The following is a 26,710-nucleotide window of genomic DNA, read 5'->3' as shown; positions in this document are numbered from 1 at the left end:
ATTGTGCACCCGCCCTTAACCGCTGTCGCTCCATATGCATGCGTTGGTCCGAAGCGCTGCTGAATGCGGCCATTTTTAGACCGAGATTTTGTTTAGCCTACCTACTGCTTGTGTTCCCTATGATAATCTCTGAAACCTTGTTCACTTTTGTGAACACAGCTCAACTCTTGAATAAAAGAATAAAATTTAACAAGAAAGGAATGCTAAAGTCGAGCAGGCTCAACTCTTAAATACCCTGTACCACCCCACAAAAAAGTATTTTAATTAATTAATTAAATTAAATTAATTAACTAAATTAATTTAATTAATTAACTAAATATTAACTAATTAAATATAAAATATTCCATGCATGCATACATACATTTACATTTACATCAGAATCGTGCCTTATGCGTGTTTGTGTACTTGTACATATGTATGTATGTGTGCATTGGGTCTGGTTATATGGCTATAACTTTCTTTCCGATCATTCTATCATAATAAAACTTGGTATACGGATATATAATTACTAACCTAATATGACTACCAAATTTTAGTTCAAAGAATTCCAAGAATTACGGGAGTTATAGAAAATCGTTAATAGGGGGGGAGTGGGGGGGTGGATCAGAAAAAATGAACAAACTCGTCCTTTCTCGGTCTCAGGAGAATCTGTATACCATATAGTTTGGTTATTCTAGCTCTTATACTTTCGGAGATCCTTGCGTTCATACAGACAGACAGACAGACAGACGGACAGACAGACGGACATGGCTATATCGACTCGGCTTGTCATGCTAATCAAGAATATATATACTTTGTGGGGTCTACCAAGCCTCCTTCTGTGTGTTCCATGTGCACTCGCACAAAACTAATATACCCTTGTACCCTTTGGGTACAGGGTATAAAAAACAAATTATGTCTGCCACTCTTTGAAGAACAAAAACAAATCTGGCTACCATGGACATGAGGACCTCAGGGCGTTACTTTTCAGCGGTTACTGAGCGCATGTAGGGTCAAGAGTTGTCGGATCAGATGGCTATGAACATGACACTATCTTTAGAAGCATACCGGGAGCACCACGGTGTGTTGCCGGAACGCATTCTCTTTTACCGCGATGGCGTTGGTGATGGCCAACTCCATCAGGTTGACAACATCGAAGTGAAGCAGCTGAAGAGAAAACTGGACGATATTTACAAGTCAGCTGGCAAACCGGAACGGTGCCGTTTGGCATTTATTATTGTAACGAAGAGTTTCTCAAACTGACCTTTTATGTATTAGTGTAAGGAGTTTGGAGTTGCATATGGAAAAGTGCCACCCGCTAAAGCTCCTTTGTCGCAGTTCTCAACGGCTGGAAAGTTTTTAGCAAGCAGTTTTCACATGGTTTCACAGTATTTGTTTCAGTTTATCAGTGGTATTTTATTTCATTTAATCTTAGTAAGAGTTTACATTTTTTGTATACCCGCAGGTACATGTGGACAACCCTGCACGTAAGCATACGTACACTTTTATTTAGTCATACACTTACATTTTTGTACCTGCGTATATTTGTTCTTAATTATATAGTAAATAAGTTATGCTACATATGAGCGACAGATTTTCTTATTATACGCTGCACATGAAATTTACAAGAGTATATTAGGTTTCCGGGAGGTGAAAAATGTAACAGGCAGAAGGAGGTGTGGCAGACCCCACAAAGTATATATATTCTTGATCAGTGTGACGAGACGATTCGATCTAGCCCTGTCTGTCCGTATGAACACCTGGGTCTCAGAGACTATAAGAGCTAGAGACACCAAATTTTGCACAAAGATGCCTTGTGTGTACGCTATACGACTTTTTTTTTTTAATTTTCTTAATTTTTTTAATATCTACAAATATTCTAAACATATTTACAGAGTATTTCAGAGTCGGCACACCCGACTTTAGCTTTTTTACTTGTTTATCTTAAGCTTTATATTTTCCGCTTCTCTTAAAAAACTATTTCGCTCTTTCCCTTTAGTGATTAAAACTAGTTGAATAGTTTCTTTTAATTTCTTTCTTAGTTGTACCCTTTTGCCTCCACGTTATTATGCCCTGTACCCGTAGGGTAAAAAGGGTATATTAGGCTTGTGCAAAGTATGTAACATGCAGAAGGAAGCATCTCCGACCCCATAAAGTATATACAAGGTGTGTTCCAAAGTAAACAGGACTTTAAAAAAAAAAACAGAACAAATGTTTTTTTCGGCAAAATCAATTTATTTTAATCGAAGTAGTCTCCTTCTGCTCCAATACAGCTTTTTGCACAATCCAAAAGCATGTCGATCGAGCGTTTTAGCTCGTTGGCCGGTATGGCCGCCAGTATGCCGGTGCAAGCCTTTTGAATGGCCTCTACGTCTGCATAACGCTTTCCTTTCATGGGCAAATGCATTTTTCCGAAAAGGTAGAAGTCGCACGGTGCCGTATCAGGTGAATACGGCGAGTGGATAATGGTTAAAATGTGATTTTTGGTCAAATAATCTGTCACAAGCGTCGATTGATGAGAGCAATTTTTGGTCGTCAATCAATTTGTGCGGAACAAACCGTGCACACACCTTTCGTAAGCCCAAATGTTCGGTCAAAATGCGATAAATCGATGTTTTGGAGATGTTCAATTCCATTCCCATCAATTTCAATGATGATTTCGGCTGATTTTTGATGAATTCACGCAATGTTTGATTGGCCCACATTGGCCCATTTATGTCCTCACGACCACTTTGAAAACGTTGAAACCACACGAGTGGTTTGCTACGGGGTAAGCAATCATCACCATAAACTTGTTCCATCTATTGAAATGTTTCGGTTAAAATTTTACCAATTTTAAAACAAAATTTAATGTTGGCTCTTTGTTCGAAGCTCATTTTCGCACCGATAACACAAACCTACTGACACTTAAAACGCAATAACTTCACTTGAAATCGATGAAATGTCATGAAATTCTCACCGGGCAATCGATAAAGATAGCAGATTCTAACTCACCAGTCGACATATAAAAGCGCCACCGGGGGGCGCTAGATTCAAAAAGTCTTGTATACTTTAGAACGCACCTTGTATATACTGAATCAGCATGACGAGATAAATCGATCTAGTCATGTCCGTCCGTCTTTCACTGTTGGGCTCGCTCGACTGTAGCGTTTCTCTTGTTTCTTACATCTGCACCTTACATCTGTCAAAGGCCCTCTTTTTGTCTTCGTCCAGAAATTTATTGGCCACCTCCTGCTGTCAGAAGAATGACCAGGTCACACTGCTGAGCCTTATGAGTCGCAGTGCTGGACTTATTGACCTCAAAGAGGGAACACCTAGACCCCCATCGTTGAGGGATGCATGAAAGAATGCGTTGCACACGTCGTTAGATAGGCCCAACCATCTCCAAACCGTGCTACGCACTAACGTGTCTGTCTTTCTCAGGACGCCCAATTCCACACTCCCAAGGGTTAGCTTGTGATAAAGCTGTGGAATCAGGACAGTCCGTTGAGCGAACATTCTCTTGCGGCTTAAGGGGGACTGCGTTAATATCTCCAACTTCGGACCCAGGTCCTTATAAGGATTGTAACGAGCCCTCCCATCTGCGGTGAAATTGATGCCTAAATACTTCCACTCCTCCGAGCGTTTCAGTGCCGGACACTCGCGATTACCAACCTTAAATGCACGCGGGTAAACAACCGTATATTTTTGTTTGGGTTGGCCCTTAATACTTACAGTGAAACACTTGTCAGAATTAAAGGTTAGTCCGACTGATCCCATAAAGGAAACAGTGGTATCCAACAGCGACTGAAGGCCGTTTGGCGTGGAAGCAAAAAGCACAATAACATCCGCAAATATAGCAGCGTTTACCGTGGCTTGTCCAAAATGATCGTTGCCTCGGATCCCAGTCTACAGCTAAAGTAAGCCTCCTACTGAGAATGGCGTTTAGCTGCCTGACTATGATGGATGGTACCGATATCGGCCGAAAGTCTTGCGGTCGTGATGCCGTCGCCATCTTCGGGATGAAGATGGTTCGGGCCATTCGGAAGTGAATGGGAATCCAAAGGAACCACCTTCATTGTTTGAATTCAAAATTTGAACTGTTTTATTATTGAAAATATTGCTTATTTTATACACAATTGTTACTTAAGATCTTCACTTATTTTCTATATTCTACATCTACTCTCTCTTTCTGCAGTTCCCTTTGATTTACATTGGTTTTATAATTCCTTCTCTTATGTGTATGTGGGCTGTATTTCCTATTGGTGGTTTCAATCTGTGACCTGCATATGATATCGCACTAGTCGTTAGCGTTACTCCACGGCCAACTCCCTTCGCACACGCGTCTACCTGGCTGCCAATTTTTACATCGATTCAGCGTAGATTCCGTCATTAAGTGGTAAGAATCTATCTCGAAATTGTAAACTAAGCACTCTGACTTCAGATCTACTATTATTATTTCATTCCTTTGTTCGACTGGTACCGGAATCATTCTGTATAATTGAGATGGGTGCCTACTAAATAACGGAATCTTAGCGCTGATAACTAATTTTTTATCAATGAAAATTCCTTTTGCTTTAAGTAGTGTATATACTTCTTTCAGCTCGGTACCTGTCCTCTTGCCTGGCAAGACTAACTTTTCTGATAATCTTTCCTTTATTTTTATAATTTCATTGTTTAATTGATTTGGTTTAAGGATGTTTGGATTCAGCCTACCATGGTTGATATCAATAAGCAGATTTATGACCGATGTTTGAATTTTTTCCCATTCTTCGAGCAAGGAGCTCAATTGTTTTGTAATCATGAAGAAGTTGATTGATTCTTTGTATACATAGTAGTTCTCCTTTAGGATTTCTGTCATGTTTTCAATCCTTTCATTCATACCTTTAAAATTCATGTTTATTTCCGTAGTTGTTCTTTTGAGGACATTTACCGTAGAATCTACCACTGTTTGCCTTTTCGCTAGTTCTTTTAAGTTATGTTGATTCTCTAAAAGGTTTATCATATTTTCTTCCATTTGTTTTCTATCTTCCTCATCCATTATACCAAATAATATATGGTACAGGGAGCCCATAAATTCGAACGGTGCCCGTCTATTCCTTGATTTGCTTTGTGTCATGAAAAGTTGATTATCGTATCCTAAACTTCTGATTTGTTTTTGCATGTTGTCAAGGACTAAATTGCACTGGTATTCAAAACTATGGAGTTAGTCGCAAACAGCTCGCATTTTTTGTAATAATTGACTACCTTTTACTAGCATTTGAAAATATACGTTCATGTCATAAAATATAACAAGATCCCAAGAAGAGGCTGTTATTTCCACTTCACCCATTGAGTCCAAATATATAGCTGTGCTATTATTGAGTTTTTCTATTGTCCACTTTTTCTCTTTAGATTCAAGAGTTGAGCTTGACGCATGGCTAAATAGCAATAACATCGCTATGACGACCCCTAATTTAGATAATTTATGTCCTCTAATAGGTCTATCTTGCCTTGGTTCTACTTTTTGCTTTTCCTTATGTGTGTATTCTATACGAGTTTGTTTTATTTTTTTGATTTTCCCTCCACTTCCCCCCTATGGGGGTTTTCCCGATTTTCCATTTGTATAATCGCCTATATCTCGGAGACTATAAGACCTAGGAACACCAAATTTTAGTCCCAGATGCCTTATGTGAATACGCAGAAAATTTATATTTTGGAATTTCCCTCCCTCCCCCCTCTACCCCGCAAATCGTAACTCCCGTAATTCTTGGAATTTCGAACTAAAATTTTGCAAATACCCCCAGTTAGTTAAAATGTGTCCGTATGCCAAGTTTTACTATGATAGACCGATTTACCAAGAAGTTATAGCCATAAATATATTTGCTGCTGCAGCGCTGCTCAAGCGCTGCCCGCGGCTGTTGTTGATGTTGCTGTTTGGTTGACTGCGAAAACGCTTACACAAACACGAATAGATGCGCATAGGCATACATACACTCACACAGATGCAATTGCTATGTAAATGTGCAATTATAAACCCTTTACGTGAGTTCGAATACCGAGAGAGGTAAAATCGATCACATTTTTTTTTTATTCTCTTAATTTTTTTTATTTTTATAATTATTGTAAACATATGTACAGAGTATTTCAAAGTCGGGACACCCGACTTTAGCTTTTTACTTGTTTTTGTCCACGATTTCTGGAACATTTTATATAATAAGGTCCTGCATAATCGACTGCTGTATTCAAAAACGGAAATGCAACTGTAACCCTATGCTTTGGAAGATTTCCCATTATTTGCTCTGCGGTATTTTGCTGATACCTTGAACAAGTAACACATCCTTTCAAATACTTTTTCAAGGAATTTTTAACCCAAATATCCAATATTTCCTTTGGATATAATTCTTCATTAGGTTAATTTCCACCATGTAACGTTTCCGTGTGCGCATTTTTAATTATTAGTAACGATAAATGGCACTTATTCAAAATAAGTGGATGTTTAACCTCGAATCTTGCATTGGCGTTCTGCAGCCTACCACCTACTCGAAGTAACCCATTTTCGTCCAAGAAAGGGTTCAAGCTCAATATTTTATTTTTTGTTTCAATTCCCCTTTTTTGAATTAAAGAGTTTATTTCTGAGCTAAATTGAAGAGCTTGCTGTTGTTTTATTATTTGGACTCTGGCTTCCTTAAACTCCTTCAAAGTCGAATATGAAGGGTAAGTCATTTTTTTGACTACAATGTCAATAAATCTCAATATGTAAGCTACTATTTTTTGTAATTTTTGTATACAAGAATATTTTTCTAAAACTTCCGTTATAATGCCATTTTCTGTATTTTTTAATATTAAACTGACTGTAACTTTGTCTTCATATGTTTTCTGCTGAGGCCAATCTTTTATAGGTTTGCTTAGCCATTTAGGACCTGTCCACCAAGTTTCGCAATTTTTTAACTTAATAGAACAAATCTTGAGGCTATATCAGCAGGATTGTCTTCAGATGCCCCTGTTATGGATTCTTTGATCCTTTCAATTAGTTTCGCTAATAGATGGGCGGCACATAATTCTAACTTTGGGATGGTTTTTCTATTCTTTTTTGGATTGACTTTAGTTTTGCTCGCTATTATCATAACTGAGGTACCTACTTTAGCGTATACTACAGAAGCGTATGCTTTTTCAGATGCATCCGCAAACCTATGTATCTCCAACTTGAGATTGACGTGAGTCTTAATCCATCTTGGTATTCTAATTCTTTCCAGCATTTTTAAATTATCTTGGTATAATTTCCATTCGTTAGCAACATCATTAGATACCTCTTGATCCCAGCTTTGTTCGTCAACCCATAGTTTCTGCATAAATAGTTTTCCCACAATTGTCACTGGAGACAACCAAACTAAAGGATCGTAAATTTTGGCTAGTGTAGACAAGACAAGTCTCTTATTTACTTTTTTGGAGCTATTATAATTGACGTGAAACTTGAATTCATCTTTGATAAGTTCCCACTGAAGTCCTAGTGTTTTTATAGACTAATTTTCTTCAATACTCAATACTTGATTTTCCCTTGTGTTGTCAACGGTTTCTAAAATATCTGATACATTTGCTATCCACTTTCTTAAGGTGAGTCCGAACCTTTGCAACTCTTCAAAGACATTTTTAGCTTTGAATTTTGCATCTGCTACCGAGTTCGCTCCTGTCAGAAGATCGTCCATATACTTGTAAAAATCATTTAAAATTATTTCTCCAATTTCCCTATTTTTGCATTTATCAGCAATATCCTTAAGGACTTTGGTGGCCAAATATGGTGCCGAAGCTGTACCTACACAAAATGTGTAGGTATTGCTGGTCGTCCTTATGTATATTTACTTGACGGTACATTTTCTCAATGTCCGCAGATACTACAAACTGCCATTTTCGCCATTTGGTTAATATATCAAATATATCTCCTTGGATTCTTGGACCGATCCACATGATGTTATTTAGACTTTTATTGTTTGTGGTTTTGGCTGATGCATCAAAAACCACTCTTAATTTAGTTGTAAGGTTTGAGTCTCTGATCACTGCCTGATGGGGTAAAAAATAAGCCCCTTCCCTATTCGATTCAACCATGTGCCCTAATTCCATATATTCTTTCATGAACTTTAAATAATAAAATTTCTTCTCAAGGTTGACAAAACGTGCCATCGCTTGTGCTTTGGAATCTCCCAAGTTCTAGTCTTCTTTAAACGGAATTGTAACAATATACCTTCCACTGACATCTCTTTTTGTGGTTTCAATAAAATTGTTCTCGCAAAGATCTGCTTCTGTTTCCTCATTATCCTCACTTTCTAATTCCCAAAATCTTTCGAGGTCTTTAACCTCAATAGTTGCTGACATTATGGTATTTTCGCCTTTTGATTTGGTGCATCCGGATATAATCCAGCCAAAATCTGTGTTTTGCCCAAGAAGCCCATCCATTTTCACAGCCCCATTCTTTAGAATATGAGTATACAAGTCGGCATCTAATATAACATCTACTCTACTTGGTTTATCAAAATTAGGATCAGCTAATACATAACTGTGCCACTTTGTTTTATCGATATTCATCGATGTAGACGGAAGAGCCTTCATGAGTTTTGGCAGGACAATTGCTTCAACTTTTAAAGGCTGCTTATAGTTGTCTCGAGTTCCTTTGCATAGCGCTACTTTGTTTTTAGATATAATTGTTTCCGTGGAGGATACTCCACTTATTTCTGTTTGAGTTTTTATTCTGGGCAGTTTTAAAATTTGGGCTGCTTCCTCTGAAATAAGTGTACTTAAGGCACTTAGAGTTTCATAGAGTGCTTAAGGCACCTTGAGCATAATTGTACTTTCTTTGCTATCTCAGCTCTTTCAAATGGACTCATTCCCTTAAATTTATAGCACTGTACTATGCTATGTCCCTGCATTTTGCAAACCGGACAATTCTCCTTTACATTCATAAATGTCTTTTTGACTGTTTTCTTCTCCTCGTCGTTCACCGAGCTTAACGAATTAAATCGTTGCTCTAAATATCCTATTACATCGCCCAATAACTGAATTTCTTTGGTTCGCTTTACATGGTTTTCGTAGGACTGCAGTGTCTCTCTATTAAATTTTCTCAAAACCATGTGGGCAAAGATCACATCAACTTCTTCTGATAACTGTGATTTCATTTTAATTAAATGTATTGATTCATTTAACGTATCGATAAAAATTTTGACATGTTTAGCTGAATCGTTGTTTAGGATGGGAAGGTCCATCAAACGATTAAGCTGATCGAAAAATATTTTTCTTTTATTTTCATACCGCTTGGTTAGTAGGTCCCAAGCGGCTTCATAGTTCTCACCCGAACCTGATAATAAATGAGCGACCATGCTCCTTGCTTCTCCTTTGAATGCGGTTTTTAAATAATTAAACTTCAGAGAGCGAATGAGGTCCTCTCTTGCATAAATGAGTTCTATAAATAACTCCGAAAATAGGTCCCACTCTTTTGGGTCACCATAAAAGATAGGTACCTGTATTTTTGGAAGTATCGGGAGGTCATCAAATTTTTCCTTGATACCTGCTCCTTCAATCTTCCCTTCGTCCACCAAATTTACTTTAATTTTTTTCTCTACAGCGCTTACAATATTTTAACATCAAACTCTAATTCACATACTCCTTCTTCAAAGTATGCATTAGTCTCGAATTTTCTAAGCTCACATATTTTCTTGTGAGTCCTTTGCCACAAAAACTCCACCTTGTTTTTTCTAATGTCTAATATTTCCGTATTTCCTTCTCTGAGGTCATTCTTAACCTCGTCCAAATAGCTCCTTAGCTGATCGACATTTTCTTTAAAATCTTTTTTTAGCTGCTGATAATTTACGTCTTGCTTGGTTTGGTCCATATTTTCTTTAACTACTTTTTATAGCCTGTACCCAAAGGGTGAAAGGCTATACTAGTTTTGTGCGCATGTATGTAACACACAGAAGGAGGCGTGGCAGACCCCACAAAGTATATATATTCTTGATCAGGTTGAGAAGCCGAGTGGATATAGCCTTGTCCGTCCGTCCGTCTGTCTGTCCGTATGAACGCAAGGATCTCAGAAAGTATAAGAGCTAGAATAACCCAACTTGGTTTCCATATTCTCCTAAGACTGAGAAAGTACAAGTATGAGTTTATTTTCGATGCACCCCCCCACTCCCCCGCAATTCGTGTTTTTTCTTATAACTTCCGTAATTCTCGGAATTTTGAAATCAATCCAGTTAGTACTAATGTGTCCGTGTGCCAAATTTCATCATGATAGGTCAATGCTGAAGAAAGTTATAGCCATAAGTAAAATCGCTGCTCATGCGCTGCCTGCAGCTGTTGTTGTTGTTGCTGCTTTGGTTGAACTTTGTGCTGCATACATACACGCATATAAACACGCATAGGTACGTGATGTAAATGTATGCTGTTAAAATTGAAATCTGCTTCCGCTGCCGATTCCGTGTCGTCGCCTCCTCTTTATGCACGCTGCACGTACACGTCGCCGATCGCCTGGGTCCTTGCTACTTGCTCCGTCGCTGCTTCTTTGTGCACGCTACACGTATACGTCGTCGACCACTTGATTCTCTCCCTGCTCCGCCGCTGTCGACCACTTGATTCTCCCCCATGCTCCGCCGCTACTTCTTTATGCACTGTAACGACGCGTTACGTAGCTGGCAGCCGTGCGTCGTCACGATGCCGAAAGTACTTGTAGTTTTAAGTTGATGATTTAGTTCGATGCCGAAAGTAGTTGTAAGTTGATGAATATGGTTTTTTTAGGGAGTTCTTTTCTGGTTTTGCCCAAAGTAAAACGCGCACTGAAGCGCGGGCTGTAAATTTTAGTTAAATAAAGGAAAACGTGAAACGGATTTCGGCATACCGCCCTCTTTATTTAAGCGGACGCCTCGGCACTTTGGGGTGCCTAATATTTATTATTATTTCAGTAAACTCTGGCCGGCGAGCATACCCGCGGCAGAGTAACAACGTTAAAGCACCTGCACGTGCGTCGTCGATCGCCTGGCTTTAATCGGCACACACACTTTACTTTTTTTCTAGCGGTTTTTTGGGCCTCGGGAAACGCCTTTTTTTTCAAACAATTTTTCAAACAAAATTTATATATTTTTCACTCTCCCGATGTTCTGGAGCCGCACTTGTTAAATCAATTTATATACATATATATATATATATATATATATATATATATATATATATATATATATATATATATATATATATATATATATATATATATTTATTTATTTTTTGTATTATTTTTATACTTTGTATCTTACCACTGGTGGGAGAGAATAGAGTTTTTTATTTTTAGCTAACTGGTGGGGGAAAAAAACAGATTGCCACAAAGGCTCGAAGGACTAAAATGAATGGGAATCCAAAGGAAACACCTTCATTGTTTGAATTCAAAATTTGAACTGTTTTATTATTGAAAATATTGCTTATTTTATACACAATTGTTGCTTAAGATCTACACTTATTTTCTATATTCTACATCTACACTTTCTTTCTGCAGTCCCTTTGATTTACATTGGTTTTATAATTCCTTCTCTTATGTGTATGTGGACTGTATTTTCTATAGGTGGTTTCAATCTGTGACCTGCATATGATATCGCACTAGTCGATACCAGATGCTTACATTGTTTATGGTCTGTCTGTCTTGGGTTTCAGCGACCCTTTTTCCTTGCACTCACTTGTGCGTGTACTGACTTTTATGATCTGCTTATATGTACATATATGCGCAAGTGACATATTTATAGATTTGTGTCTGGTTTCAAAAAGGAAACTACATTCTCTTAACTTAAATTTTACATTTTCACATAAAAACAATACCTTGGTATTGTGCATGTTTATATTTAAACATTTACCGTTAAGCCTATTTTGTGAGTGTATTCATGCGATTTACAAAAGCAGAAACACACCTTTTACATTCACAACAATCATATTTGGAATTGAAGACACAAATTAGTGTTGAATTAAAAAATGTAATACATACTTATATATGTATGTATGTACAAGTATATAGGCGGATAACACCTGCATGAAAAATTTAAATGTATGTACATATCAGCGTTGCCGAACGCTCCAATTTTGCCGGGACGTTCCGATTTATAAATCAAAATTAAATGTCCAGCGTCGGTCTTTTCGGGGATAACTCGACCGTGCGTACAACATGCTGAGAAAGTCAGGACTGGCAGTCCGCCCGGTGCGTAACGAAGATATGTACATATGTATGTATGTACGTATAACCATTGTATTGTTATTATTATTGTACTATATTTGCTATTTGGAAAATGAACTCTTTAAAAAACGTTAGAGAGCGTCGAAAGAAGAATATCATATAGTAATTAAACTTATAATTTTAAGCACATTGATTCCGCAACTTCCAAATCAGATGCGGATCGAAAATTCTCGCAAATAAAAAGCCGATTGGCTGCTGATTTAACTAAGTCGGAAACGAGTTTTTATTCTAATGATGATGCTTAGCCTAGGTGTGGGCGTGTGCCTTTTATGCACACAATCGATACAACTCCAATACATCGATATCTGTTACATTTCAATTACATTCGTGGGTTTCTTATCAGTCAGCTATTTACATAAACAACGAAATATCGGTTAAGTAATTCAAATCGGTTTACAATACTACTAATAATTATAGCAAGGCATCTTCTTTACATAAATATTCCCCCGGCCATGAGGAATTAATGTGAATTTAATTTATATCAGCTTTCGGCGTCAACACACATTTTACTTAGCCCAGCAAAGACGGGCAAGACCTGCTAGTTATAAATAAATTTAGTAACCTATCATTAATTTCACATGTATTTCTAACAGAACTAACATCGTACATACATACATACATACATATGTATATAAAAGAGCAGAAGAGAGCATAAATCTAACGAAAGCTATCATTACAAATATTATTCCTGTAATGACTAGCGTAATAATTTAAAAGTAACCTGATACTTGTAATGCTAGGATAAGGTTAACAAATAAAATAAAACAAATAAATAAATATTGTCAGCTTTAAAATATGTATGCAAAATCTCTTCACTGTATGCCATCAATATGCAGAAACGTTCAACAGAAAGCCGGCGACCAACAAAAATTCATACACGCCACGGAAAAGAATGCAGACATAACAGTCACCTAGGCTAGCAACCAATTAAGCAATGACGCCCGCCATAGTGACGCCAAAAAATTACAGTTGTGTGAAAGAGAGTTGAATTTATTAAGAAAAGAGAACGAATTGTTGGAGAGAGAGCAGAAAATGCTGCGGAAAGAGAACGAATGGTTGCAGTCCGCTAATAAAAAGTGTGCTAGCTGTTCGGCTATGAGCCGAATGGGAGCTGTCGCACTTCTGCTGAGCCGAATGGGAGCTGTCGCATTCGTGCTATCTGTGAGCGATTCATCAATTCATATGCGGAGGGGCAGTCAACAGAGACGGTTGATCTGCGTCGCTTCTGCGCAGTTAATTTGTGTGTGCACATATATTTATACAAATACATATGTATGTATTTGTGCATTTTGTTCTTTTGCTGTTTTGCAGCTTCAACCGCAGCCGCAGCTTCAATTTCGTTTTCAGACTTTACCTGCAGCGCTTGGGCAGCAAATATATTTATGGCTATAACTTCTTGTTAAATCGGTCTATCATAGTGAAACTTGGCATACCGACGAATTACGAGAGTTATGTGAGACCACGAATTGTGGTACACATTTTCTGCTTATTCACATAAGGCATCTTGGCCTGGTATTTTTACATCCTTTTCTATTTTAAAGGCTATGGACTTTATGGTTTTGGCTTTTTATTTGCCTTTAACTTTTATTTTTTCGTTCTGACATCTTTTCCGGCATCTAGTTCGGATGGGACCGCTTTTGCCGACCTCGTTTTCGACCTCGAAGGACAAAAGATGTAAATAGTTGCTTGCTAATTTAATTCTGATTTTATTCCTGAAATTCCTTCAGTATTTATATAATTTTTATACTCTGTACATGAAATGTACAAGAGTATATTAGGTTTGCGGGAGCTGAAAAATGTAACAGGCAGAAGGAGGCGTGGCAGACCCCACAAAGTATATATATTATTGATCAGCGTGACAAGACGAGTCGATCTAGCCCTGTCTGTCTGTCTGTCCGTCTGTCCGTCCGTATGAACACCTGGATCTCAGAGACTATAAGAGATAGAGACACCAAATTTTCCACAAAGATGCGTTATGTGTGTATTCTATACGAGTTTGTTTTATTTTTTTGATTTTCCCCCCCCCACTTCCCCCCTATGGGGGTTTTCCCGATTTTCCATTCGTATAATCGCCTATATCTCGGAGACTATAAGACCTAGGCACACCAAATTTTAGTCCAAGATGCCTTGTGTGAATACGCAGAAAATGTATATTTTGGAATTTCCCTCCCTCCCCCCTCCCTCGCAAATGCGTTTTTTTCTAACTCCCGTAATTCTTGGAATTTCGAACTAAAATTTTGAAAATACCCCCAGTTAGTAATTATGTGTCCGTATGCCAAGTTTCACTATTATAGACCGATTTAACAAGTTACAGCCATAAATATATTTGCTGCTGCAGCGCTGCTCAAGCGCTGCCCGCGGCTGTTGTTGATGTTGCTGTTTGGTTGACTGCGAAAATGCTTACACAGACACGAATTGATGCGCATAGGCATACATACACTCACACAGACGCAATTGCTATGTAAATGTGCAATTATACACCCTTTACGTGAGTTCGAATACCGAGAGAGGTAAAATCGATCCAATTTTTTTTAGCTTTTTTACTTGTTTAGCTTATGTACTAGTTTCTACTTATGTACTAACAATTAAATATTTTTCTTTTATTCTCTAAACATTGCACTCACTGTAATTTTACATTTTTTGTCTTATTCTATCCTGACCGTGTCAAGTGGTGTTCCCCTCCATATGTATTTCAATCATTTTCCTTATTTAGTGCATTGTGCACCCGCCCTTAACCGCTGTCGCTCCATATGCATGCGTTGGTCCGAAGCGCTGCTGAATGCGGCCATTTTTAGACCGAGATTTTGTTTAGCCTACCTACTGCTTGTGTTCCCTATGATAATCTCTGAAACCTTGTTCACTTTTGTGAACACAGCTCAACTCTTGAATAAAAGAATAAAATTTAACAAGAAAGGAATGCTAAAGTCGAGCAGGCTCAACTCTTAAATACCCTGTACCACCCCACAAAAAAGTATTTTAATTAATTAATTAAATTAAATTAATTAACTAAATTAATTTAATTAATTAACTAAATATTAACTAATTAAATATAAAATATTCCATGCATGCATACATACATTTACATTTACATCAGAATCGTGCCTTATGCGTGTTTGTGTACTTGTACATATGTATGTATGTGTGCATTGGGTCTGGTTATATGGCTATAACTTTCTTTCCGATCATTCTATCATAATAAAACTTGGTATACGGATATATAATTACTAACCTAATATGACTACCAAATTTTAGTTCAAAGAATTCCAAGAATTACGGGAGTTATAGAAAATCGTTAAGTGGGGGGGAGGGGGGGGGTGGATCAGAAAAAATGAACAAACTCGTCCTTTCTCGGTCTCAGGAGAATCTGTATACCATATAGTTTGGTTATTCTAGCTCTTATACTTTCGGAGATCCTTGCGTTCATACAGACAGACAGACAGACAGACGGACAGACAGACGGACATGGCTATATCGACTCGGCTTGTCATGCTAATCAAGAATATATATACTTTGTGGGGTCTACCAAGCCTCCTTCTGTGTGTTCCATGTGCACTCGCACAAAACTAATATACCCTTGTACCCTTTGGGTACAGGGTATAAAAAACAAATTATGTCTGCCACTCTTTGAAGAACAAAAACAAATCTGGCTACCATGGACATGAGGACCTCAGGGCGTTACTTTTCAGCGGTTACTGAGCGCATGTAGGGTCAAGAGTTGTCGGATCAGATGGCTATGAACATGACACTATCTTTAGAAGCATACCGGGAGCACCACGGTGTGTTGCCGGAACGCATTCTCTTTTACCGCGATGGCGTTGGTGATGGCCAACTCCATCAGGTTGACAACATCGAAGTGAAGCAGCTGAAGAGAAAACTGGACGAAATTTACAAGTCAGCTGGCAAACCGGAACGGTGCCGTTTGGCATTTATTATCGTAACGAAGAGTTTCTCAAACTGACCTTTTATGTATTAGTGTAAGGAGTTTGGAGTTGCATATGGAAAAGTGCCACCCGCTAAAGCTCCTTTGTCGCAGTTCTCAACGGCTGGAAAGTTTTTAGCAAGCAGTTTTCACATGGTTTCACAGTATTTGTTTCAGTTTATCAGTGGTATTTTATTTCATTTAATCTTAGTAAGAGTTTACATTTTTTGTATACCCGCAGGTACATGTGGACAACCCTGCACGTAAGCATACGTACACTTTTATTTAGTCATACACTTACATTTTTGTACCTGCGTATATTTGTTCTTAATTATATAGTAAATAAGTTATGCTACATATGAGCGACAGATTTTCTTATTATACTCTGCACATGAAATTTACAAGAGTATATTAGGTTTCCGGGAGGTGAAAAATGTAACAGGCAGAAGGAGGTGTGGCAGACCCCACAAAGTATATATATTCTTGATCAGTGTGACGAGACGATTCGATCTAGCCCTGTCTGTCCGTATGAACACCTGGGTCTCAGAGACTATAAGAGCTAGAGACACCAAATTTTGCACAAAGATGCCTTATGTGTATACGCTATACGACTTTTTTTTTTAATTTTCTTAATTTTTTTAATATCTACAAATATTCTAAACATATTTACAGAGTATTTCAGAGTCGGCACACCCGACTTTAGCTTTTTTACTTGTTTATCTTAAGCTTTATATTTTCCGCTTCTCTTAAAAAACTATTTCGCTCTTTCCCTTTAGTGATTAAAACTAGTTGAATAGTTTCTTTTAATTTCTTTCTTAGTTGTACCCTTTTGCCTCCACGTTATTATGCCCTGTACCCGTAGGGTAAAAAGGGTATATTAGGCTTGTGCAAAGTATGTAACATGCAGAAGGAAGCATCTCCAACCCCATAAAGTATATACAAGGTGTGTTCCAAAGTAAACAGGACTTAAAAAAAAAACAGAACAAATGTTTTTTTCGGCAAAATCAATTTATTTTAATCGAAGTAGTCTCCTTCTGCTTCAATACAGCTTTTTGCACAATCCAAAAGCATGTCGATCGAGCGTTTTAGCTCGTTGGCCGGTATGGCCGCCAGTATGCCGGTGCAAGCCTTTTGAATGGCCTCTACGTCTGCATAACGCTTTCCTTTCATGGGCAAATGCATTTTTCCGAAAAGGTAGAAGTCGCACGGTGCCGTATCAGGTGAATACGGCGAGTGGATAATGGTTAAAATGTGATTTTTGGTCAAATAATCTGTCACAAGCGTCGATTGATGATCACGACCACTTTGAAAACGTTGAAACCACACGAGTGGTTTGCTACGGGATAAGCAATCATCACCATAAACTTGTTCCATCTATTGAAATGTTTCGGTTAAAATTTTACCAATTTTAAAACAAAATTTAATGTTGGCTCTTTGTTCGAAGCTCATTTTCGCACCGATAACACAAACCTACTGACACTTAAAACGCAATAACTTCACTTGAAATCGATGAAATGTCATGAAATTCTCACCGGGCAATCGATAAAGATAGCAGATTCTAACTCACCAGTCGACATATAAAAGCGCCACCGGGGGGCGCTAGATTCAAAAAGTCTTGTATACTTTAGAACGCACCTTGTATATACTGAATCAGCATGACGAGATAAATCGATCTAGTCATGTCCGTCCGTCTTTCACTGTTGGGCTCGCTCGACTGTAGCGTTTCTCTTGTTTCTTACATCTGCACCTTACATCTATCAAAGGCCCTCTTTTTGTCTTCGTCCAGAAATTTATTGGCCACCTCCTGCTGTCAGAAGAATGACCAGGTCACACTGCTGAGCCTTATGAGTCGCAGTGCTGGACTTATTCACCTCAAAGAGGGAACACCTAGACCCCCATCGTTGAGGGATGCATGAAAGAATGCGTTGCACACGTCGTTAGATAGGCCCAACCATCTCCAAACCGTGCTACGCACTAACGTGTCTGTCTTTCCACACTCCCAAGGGTTAGCTTGTGATAAAGCTGTGGAATCAGGACAGTCCGTAGAGAGAACATTCTCTGTTGCGGCTTAAGGGGGGGCTGCGTTAATATCTCCAACTTCGGACCCAGGTCCTTATAAGGATTGTAACGAGCCCTCCCATCTGTGGTGAAATTGATGCCTAAATACTTCCACTCCTCCGAGCGTTCCAGTGCCGGACACTCGCGATTACCAACCTTAAATGCACGCGGGTAAACAACCGTATATTTTTATTTGGGTTGGCCCTTAATACTTACAGTGAAACACTTGTCAGAATTAAGGGTTAGTCCGACTGATCCCATAAAGGAAACAGTGGTAATATATATAATATATGTTCTATGTTTTTCATTTGACGTTAAACGATGTAAACCGAGTTTATTATTTTCATTCTCACCCTTTCATTAAACAAACATTGTATCGTATTAAATAATGCTGTGTGGCCGGTCTCTCCACACCGGCGGCAAACCACAGTTGCGCGGTATTCCGACACTTTATGGTCGAAACTGACGCACCTGTGGCAGGCATACGTGCGTATAAGCCTACGGCACCTGTATGCATGGTGTGTGATATACACCTTGTCAGTCCTCTCTATGATGGCTGCTGCAGTTTCGTCCAACTCTATCGTCAAGTTGACTGTTTCTCCATCCGTAACAGACCACCTCTTAGTCTCCAAGTGGACGGCTTGGCGAGAGTGGAGTGGTTAGCCCTGCTTCTTTAAACTTCTTGTGGGTCACTGCCTTCCACATCTCTTTGTCGGACGGCGTGCGCAGAATAGCTTTGCCACGCTTCGTCTCGTGAATCCCATGTACACGAATGTGTACATCCGGCATCACCTCACTCTTCATTTTTTCAACGATCTCCTTCGGCGAGACGCTGGGGTCCCGGCTGGCAACTATGGCCGAATAGGTCTCGACCGGCTTCTTGGTGAGGCGCGGTAGGGGCGTAGGAACCACCTGGGTGGCATATGTCTGCGCTACATGAGCAGCATTAGCAGGCGCAGCTGGTGGTGGCATAATGGTGCTTCTTGTCCTTTCCTCAAGCAGCGCGACTCTTAGCATGAGCGACAAAACCAAATCATCATATGGCATCATGGCAGCGGCGTCAAGCACATCTATAGAAGCATCAGGCTCCATGCGCGCCCTCGCCACAGCATTGCGCACCTGCCGCTTGATGCCGGACAGCTCTGCTTGTATTGCAGAACTGCCACCAGCCACGATGCTCTCGACAGAGCACCGCGGTACGGCCGGGACAGCGGAGGTGGCAGCCCTCGCAGCAGTGTCTGCGTACGAAGCGACTGTGGGAGGCGGCAGAGCGACTGTGGGAGGCGGCAGAGCGACATTTGACGCGGACAACGCTGGCAGCGCTCTCGCGACGGCGGCAGATAACCGGCTTCGCGACGGCGGCGGACGCGTCGGCTGCGGCAGCGATGCCGGCAGCGATCGCGGCTGCGGCTGCGACAGCGGATGACGTCGTTGCTACGTCATTTTCGGTCTCGGTGACCACGGGCACGGCGACTGCGACGGGAACGGCACACTACGATGACGTAGCGCCGGCGGCCATGGCAAGGGACACGGAGGGGGCAGCTATAATGCTGGCCTTCTCCTTGACCCTTTTCTTGGCCTACGTCACCATACAGGTCTGGCGTCGACGCCGCTTTTTGGCGGGGGCAACCGCGACGGGCAGTACCACCAGACATACTGACGTCACTTGCGTCGCTCGTACTACCAGAGCGGCTACGGACACTCATAATTGTTCAACAAGCACACTTATTGTTCGCACTTATCGCAGCTTCTTATCTCAATGTCTATTTTTAAAACAGCTTGTTGTCGTAAACAAGTTGTTTACGTTTTGCGGGCACTTTTACCGTAATTTGCTTATCAGCAAATTGATAATTTCGACTATGCGCGCACTCGATTTACACGTCCGCTCGCGACGACCGTCTAAAGCAAACTCAGTAGATAGGGACAGTAGGAATCTCGTTAATCCAGTCATGCGCGTCACTAATTAGATGACGAGGCATTTTGCTATTTTTTTTTCTTTAATCCGGAATGTCACCTTTGTCTGGTCCTTCCAGCGCCTACACCACCGCATACCAGTAGGTTTCTGGTACTTAGTAGTGACGACAGGTGTTAGGACCGAATTCCGTTATTACTTTATACCTTGTTTGGGTGTTATACCAAGGTAGCAAGCATCCGTAGAAACGTGAATAACCGACACGGTCACTCCTAATAACCGGAGTGAAACATGAAGGTCTTGAAGCCGAAGACTCCGCACGAAACTACTCTGGCACTGATGATATTGCTATCATCAGCGTTTAAGACATCCAGAGCGATCAAACCTTTTATGGAATGACCGCTCCAGATGCCCCGCCAGTTTAGTGTTGCGGTTGCAAATTTGATGTTCACACGTGCCTGGTAGTCACGCCGCAAGCTTTCTATCCAGTCTTGACGATTGTATTTGTGGACTTTGCTCGCGTGAGCTCCGTCCAAAGATATGCCGTCCGTCACAACCTGTACATCGATCACTATTGTGTACGAGACCGCGTAGGAAGCGCGTTAATCCGCAATTTGATTCCTTTATGATAAGCCTTTCCCGTAAGTAAACGCGTGGGTGCACCAACCCACCGATTCTGTGGTTTGTAGCGCGCTGCTTCGCTCAAACCTTTACCGTCAACAGAGAATTGCAGCTTGTTCGCCCAGTAGACATCACATTTTTAACGTGTGTCAACGATTCCTTCATGCATCTTACATCTATCAAGGGCCCTCTTCTTCTCTTCGTCCAGAAATTTATTGGCCACCTCCTGCTGCCGGGAGAATGACCAGGTCACATTGCTGAGCCTTATAAGTCGCAATGCTGGGCTTATTGACCTTAAAGAGGGAACACCTAGACCCCCATCGTTGAGGGATGCATGAAAGAATGCGTTGCACACGTCGTTAGGAAGGCCCAACCACCTCCTAACCGTGCTGCGCACTAATGTATCAGTCTTTCTCAAGACGCCCAATTCCACACTCCCAAGGGTTAGCTTGTGAAAGAGCTGTGGAATCAAGACAGTCCGTAGAGCGAACATTCTCTGTTGCGGCTTAAGGGGGGACTGCGTTAATCTCTCCAACTTCGGACCGAGATCCTTAGAAGGATTGTAACGAGCCCTTCCATCTGCAGTGAAATTGATACCTAGATTCTTCCACTCCTCCGAGCGTTTCAGTGCCGGACACTCGCGATTACCGACCTTGAATGCACGTGGGTAAACAACCGTGCATTTTTGTTTGGGTTGGCCCTTAATACTGACAGTGAAACACTTATCACTTATCGGGCTAACTCTTAAAGCCCGACTGATCCCATAAAGGAAACAGTGGTATCCAACAGCGACTGAAGGCCCTTTGGCGTGGAAGCAAAAAGTACAATGTCATCCGCAAATACAGCTGCGTTTACTGTGGCATGTCCAAGACGAACACCAATCTCGCCGGGTAAGGATTTGAGAAACCGATCAATGATCAAATTAAACAAAACTGGTGACAGAGGGTCACCCTGCTTTACGCCGCGAGCAGGAGTGAATTCCTCTGAGCACCAGCCCCCTCTATTGAGCGTTGTGCTGCCTTTTTCGTTTAAAACCGAAGCGTGATATAGTATCAAACGTCTTGCTAACATCGAGGCCTTCTTATGCCATCTTATGGTGATAACGCAGAACAAGGTCTACAATCGTCGCGTTATCGGCACATCCGTCAGTCGGCTGGAATCCTCGTTGCCTCGGATCCCAGTCTACAGCTAAAGTAAGCCTCCTACTGAGAATGGCGTTTAGCTGCCTGACTATGATGGATGGTACCGATATCGGCCGAAAGTCTTGCGGTCGTGATGCCGTCGCCATCTTCGGGATGAAGATGGTTCGGGCCATTCGGAAGAGTAGCGGTAAATCTCCACACCAGAGAATCAGGTTCCAGGAGAAGAAGTTAATGACACTCGCGAGTCTAAGATATCTCGATTAGTAATCGGACTCCAGACTCGTTCTAATAAATGATCCATATTTAATGGGGAGTAGGCGTTCGAGCAAGAGGTGTTATGTTGTGTCATTACTTCCCTCCAATAGGGTTCCATCATCTCTCTGGGTGGCATTACCGACTCATCGGGGCCCTCAAGCAATGATTTGATGCAGCGACCTTTATGTTTATCCCAGTTACGCTGGACCATTGCGTACTGTTGCCTTCTAAAATCTCTCCTGTTTGTAGGTACACGACGATTTGTACTACGCCGAGCTGGGCGGAAGCTCGGCCTCGGGAATATCCCTTGGAGGTAATTCGATAAACATTCGAGAGTTGCTTCTTTGCCCGATGTCTGTGCTCTATATTAACTCTTCAATCAGTCGTTTATACTCGAATATGACAATATAGAGTATTCATTTTTGTTACTCTGAATAAAAATAACCTGCAAAATTATCATACAAACTTGCTACAACTCCAAATTGTGTATAAATTAATGAGAAATAAAATTTAAAACCTCATAAAGTGCAACGAATTTAATTTTCAAAGCAACTATTTTTTTACACTTTTTGTTCCTGTGCCACAAAAATCTCTCTCTGAGAGTAATATACATTGAAAATATTTTTTTATAAATTTTTTTCTGTGCCAAACAACTATAAAAAGTGTCCATACAAAGTGTCTGCATCGTAAAAAGACAAGGAAATTATTTTACAAATTTTTCCTTGCCCCGGCGCCAGCATAAGTCAATGTACAATTGATAAAAGCCTTCGAAAAATACGTTCTAAAATTACAAATGTGAATCTGTGCTAGTGCACTACACCAAAACGAGTACGCCCTAAACGTCCTGCATCTAAATCGCCTAACCAATTATATGCGCAAAACCAGGCTACAGACGCCTCCTCAAATCCTCCTGGCTCGCCAGTATACTCGGCTCCCACTACATCTGCTGCTGCGGCGGCTGCAGCACTCCTAGCAGCAAAAGCTAAAAAACTTGCTAGTGCTACTAAGGCACTAGACAAAGGCAGTGCTCCTCGCTCCTCTGGAGTTGCTGCTCTACTTAACCCAGTGAATGTTGGTGTGCCTATCCGACATATCACTTTTCAAGAGCTAAGTATGCAGCTTAAAGGGCTTGTGGCAAACAAGGCTCCAGGATATGATTCCATTGATGCTAGAGTTGTCCGTGCATTGCCTAAGAGAGGCGTCCTCTACTTGCTTCTGCTTTATAACCGGATGCTGCAGCTGTGCCATTTTCCTACGCAATGGAAATGTGCAAATGTGGTTATGGCGCTTAAGCCAAACAAGTCACCCCCCATTTGTGATTCATACCGCCCCATTAGCCTGCTTCCGATATTCTCAAAAATATTCGAAAGAATACTTTTAGTAAGAGTATTGGAAGAGGTGGAAATAAGCGGCGGTATCCCTTCCCACCAGTTTGGCTTTCGACAAGGACACGGTGCTCCTGAACAAATACATAGGGTTATTGACCATATCAGAAAAGCAACTGACAGAAGAGAGTTCACCTCAGCGATCTTCATTGATGTCCAACAAGCCTTTGACCGTGTCTGGATTGATGGGCTTATCTACAAACTTAAGCAGATTCTTACTGGAAATCTTTACAGAATCATGTGCAGTTATCTAAATGATAGACGGTTCTTTGTGTTGGACAGAGGAACAGTATCTGCTATCACTAATATCCGAGCAGGAGTCCCGCAAGGAAGTGTACTTGGGCCAGTACTATACACTATTTACACAGCTGATATGCCATGCCCACCAGCTACTAAAAAGGGCCAGCTCCTGGCCACATACGCTGATGATGTGGTCTTTCTTGCCAGCAACTCTGTGGCCAATACTGCATCGCGCGAGACACAGACTTACTTAGACACATTCCACTGTTGGTCCACTAAGTGGAATCTTCTGGTCAATGGCAGCAAATCCACGCATGTTACTTTTGGCAACAGAATTGGTGATTGCCCTGCTGTAACTCTGGGCGGCACAATTATACCCCACAAGCCAAAAGTCAAGTATCTTGGCATGATTCTAGATAGACGCCTTACCTGGAGTGCCCACACAAATCATCTCAAAGGGGCTACCACTAGCCGTATGAATCAACTACGCTGCCTATTCAATGCTCACAGCGGGGTATCTCTCGCCAATAAACGCCTTATCTACGTGCAAACCATTGCACCAATATGGCAGTACGGCATAGGGGTATGGGGTTCAGCTGCCGCCTGCCATATCAACAAGTTGGAGGTGGCACAGAACAAGTGCCTCCGGCTCATGACTGGTGCCCCATGGTACGTTCGAAATGAAATATTGCGTCGTGACCTGCGCATTGATACCGTGTGTGACCAAATAAATTTCCACACAAGCCGGTATAATGATCGACTTTCGCGACATGATAATCCATTAGCCAGGATCCTGGCAAACCAATCCAGACGACAAAACACTAGCCGCCCTCGGAGGCAGAACAGTCCAGCCCTACCAGATGACCTTCCTCACGTCCACGTCGCAAGGCGAAACCCAAACATCATTATATTGTGATTTTATTCTTGCAATGTAATCTTAAGTATTAAATGTATTACCTTTTAAATCATCTTGTCAAATAATCTTGTCAATCTTTGTTTATAATATGTTCATACTGTCTAAAATCAATTTCATGTTAAAACATAGTACATGTGGAATATGGCACACTAGTGCTGCTGGCCACTTAATAAAATAGAGAAAAACAAAAAAAAAAAGCGACGCAGTTGCTCCGTCGTCCAAGTCAGGGGACGAGGAGGAGGAGGCTGCTACACCTGCCTTCTCCTTGATCCTCTTCTTGGACGGCGTTACGTCCTCTGCCTCGCAATATGGTGGCGACGTCGTTTTCGGCCTGACTCTTTGGAACGCCCACGAGTGGCTTTACCACCTCCTCGGCTACTATTCCGCGCATGGAGATGGTCATCGGCCATCTCCACGTCACTGCAACTGTTGATGTTGTTGCTGCCCCGGCTATTTGACCGGCTTCGCACCATGTTGGTGCTCTCAATTTTGTTATTTTGCACGAATGCACTCACACGTACACACACTATTGCAGTCTGTTATCTGCTTGTTCTATTTATAGAACTTCTTTCCGCGTAAACAAGTAAGCAACTTGTTTACTTGTCGCTGATTGGTCTGTTGCTGATAAGCAAACTCACTATCAAAAAATGCGATGCGCGCACCAAAATCACACGTCCGCTCGCGACGACCGTTTAAAGCAAACTTGAGTAGATAGGGACATTCGTCACGGATCTCTCCGGGATTTATTTTAAGTGGCGTGTGCCACGACAAAGGGTTTACTACCACAACACTCAAATCAGACAAGTGTGCATACACACTGTGCATGCACAGTGTGTATGTACACAAGACCGACTACAGTGCACGGGTTTTGGTACGATGCGCCAAACCAGTCGCCCCAGCTAACAACCACCAGCAAATACAATGGGAGCTTCGCCAGTACCAATTCGGGATGTATGCTTGTCAGGCATATATCCCCCTCTTGGATGGGAGGCGAAGTGCATCTAAACACCTCTGCTGCTCTCAGGGTCGCAGCGCCCGGTTGGAAAACGCAACTCCACGCCGGATAAAGGCCGAAGCCAATACCCTACCCGCGATATGGGTGATAACCACAGCCACTACGATACTCCCACAAGGGGACCTACCTCAATGGGGAGCCCTTGGAGAACTCCCCAACCCGTAGTACCGAAACTTCAACTCATACCGCCCTGAACAGCGGCATGAGTAGGACTCGGTGAGCCCTGGTCCTTTTGCCCGACAGCACGGATGGGTTAACCAGCTTTTTGCCATATCAGTCGCCTCATACGACAAGCCGTGACCGCTGAGATGGTATTCTAAGCCCCGCCATCACACGGGGGAGGTGCCAGTTTTGGCTGATTTTAGCCCGGGACTGGCAGCCCAATATTCACCGGCTGTTCATCACGTTGCCGACGCCGTGCGAACACAGCGTCAGCGAACGCCTCCAGCCTCTGCATCCTCTCTGGCGTCTCCGTCACACCAGACACCCTCCAGATGCCGCTCCTCCACTCAATCCCGAGTCCTTCGAGGTCACGAAGATCCGCGTACAGCGGGCATACACACAAGATGTGCAGCCAATCCTCCTCCTCAGCGCCGCATGAGCATGCAGGCGCGTCGGCGATGCCTCTTCTGTGCAGAAACTCGTTCATCGAGCCATGGCCCGTCAGCAGGAATCCAGCACGCAGGCTGAACCTGAAGTTCCTGCGACTGTAGACGAAGCCTGCGTCTGGGAAAAAACGATGGGTCGTGCGCCCGCACTCACCGTCGTCATCCCATCGGAGCTGCCACTCACGTAGCAGGCATTCGTCTAGCAGCGCCTTCATCCGCCAAGTCCTGGCCGTGCAGCCACTCTCCCTCCTCCAGCGGGTAGCCCTTGCGCAGTTTGAACATGATTGCCAATTGCTTGGCAACCAAGTCAAACGGTGCGGCTCCTGCCAGCACCTGTAGCGCGACCGTCGAGACTGTGCGACACACTGGCAGTGTTGCCAGTAGCGTCACTCTTTGGCAGGACATGAGGCGCCTCTTGGGCGCAACCTGCCCTGCCTGCCGGTACCATA

General features: G+C 41.7%; 1 protein-coding gene across 1 annotated transcript in view; it reads right to left on the bottom strand.

Moving 5' to 3' along the window:
* The window catches only part of LOC115629194 (ice-structuring glycoprotein-like), a 63,351-nt gene that overhangs the window by 21,445 nt on the left and 15,196 nt on the right, over positions 1-26,710 (bottom strand). Inside the window, exon 5 of the mRNA XM_030525593.1 lies at positions 18,965-19,405. Coding sequence (XP_030381453.1) covers positions 18,965-19,405 — 441 coding nt within the window. The remainder of the gene's footprint in view (positions 1-18,964; positions 19,406-26,710) is intronic.

This window comes from Scaptodrosophila lebanonensis, unplaced genomic scaffold, assembly GCF_003285725.1.
Source record: "Scaptodrosophila lebanonensis strain 11010-0011.00,11010-0021.00 unplaced genomic scaffold, SlebRS2 tig00000136-arrow-arrow-pilon, whole genome shotgun sequence".
NCBI lineage: Eukaryota > Metazoa > Arthropoda > Insecta > Diptera > Drosophilidae > Scaptodrosophila > Scaptodrosophila lebanonensis.
This window is presented reverse-complemented; position numbering and strand designations above follow the sequence as displayed.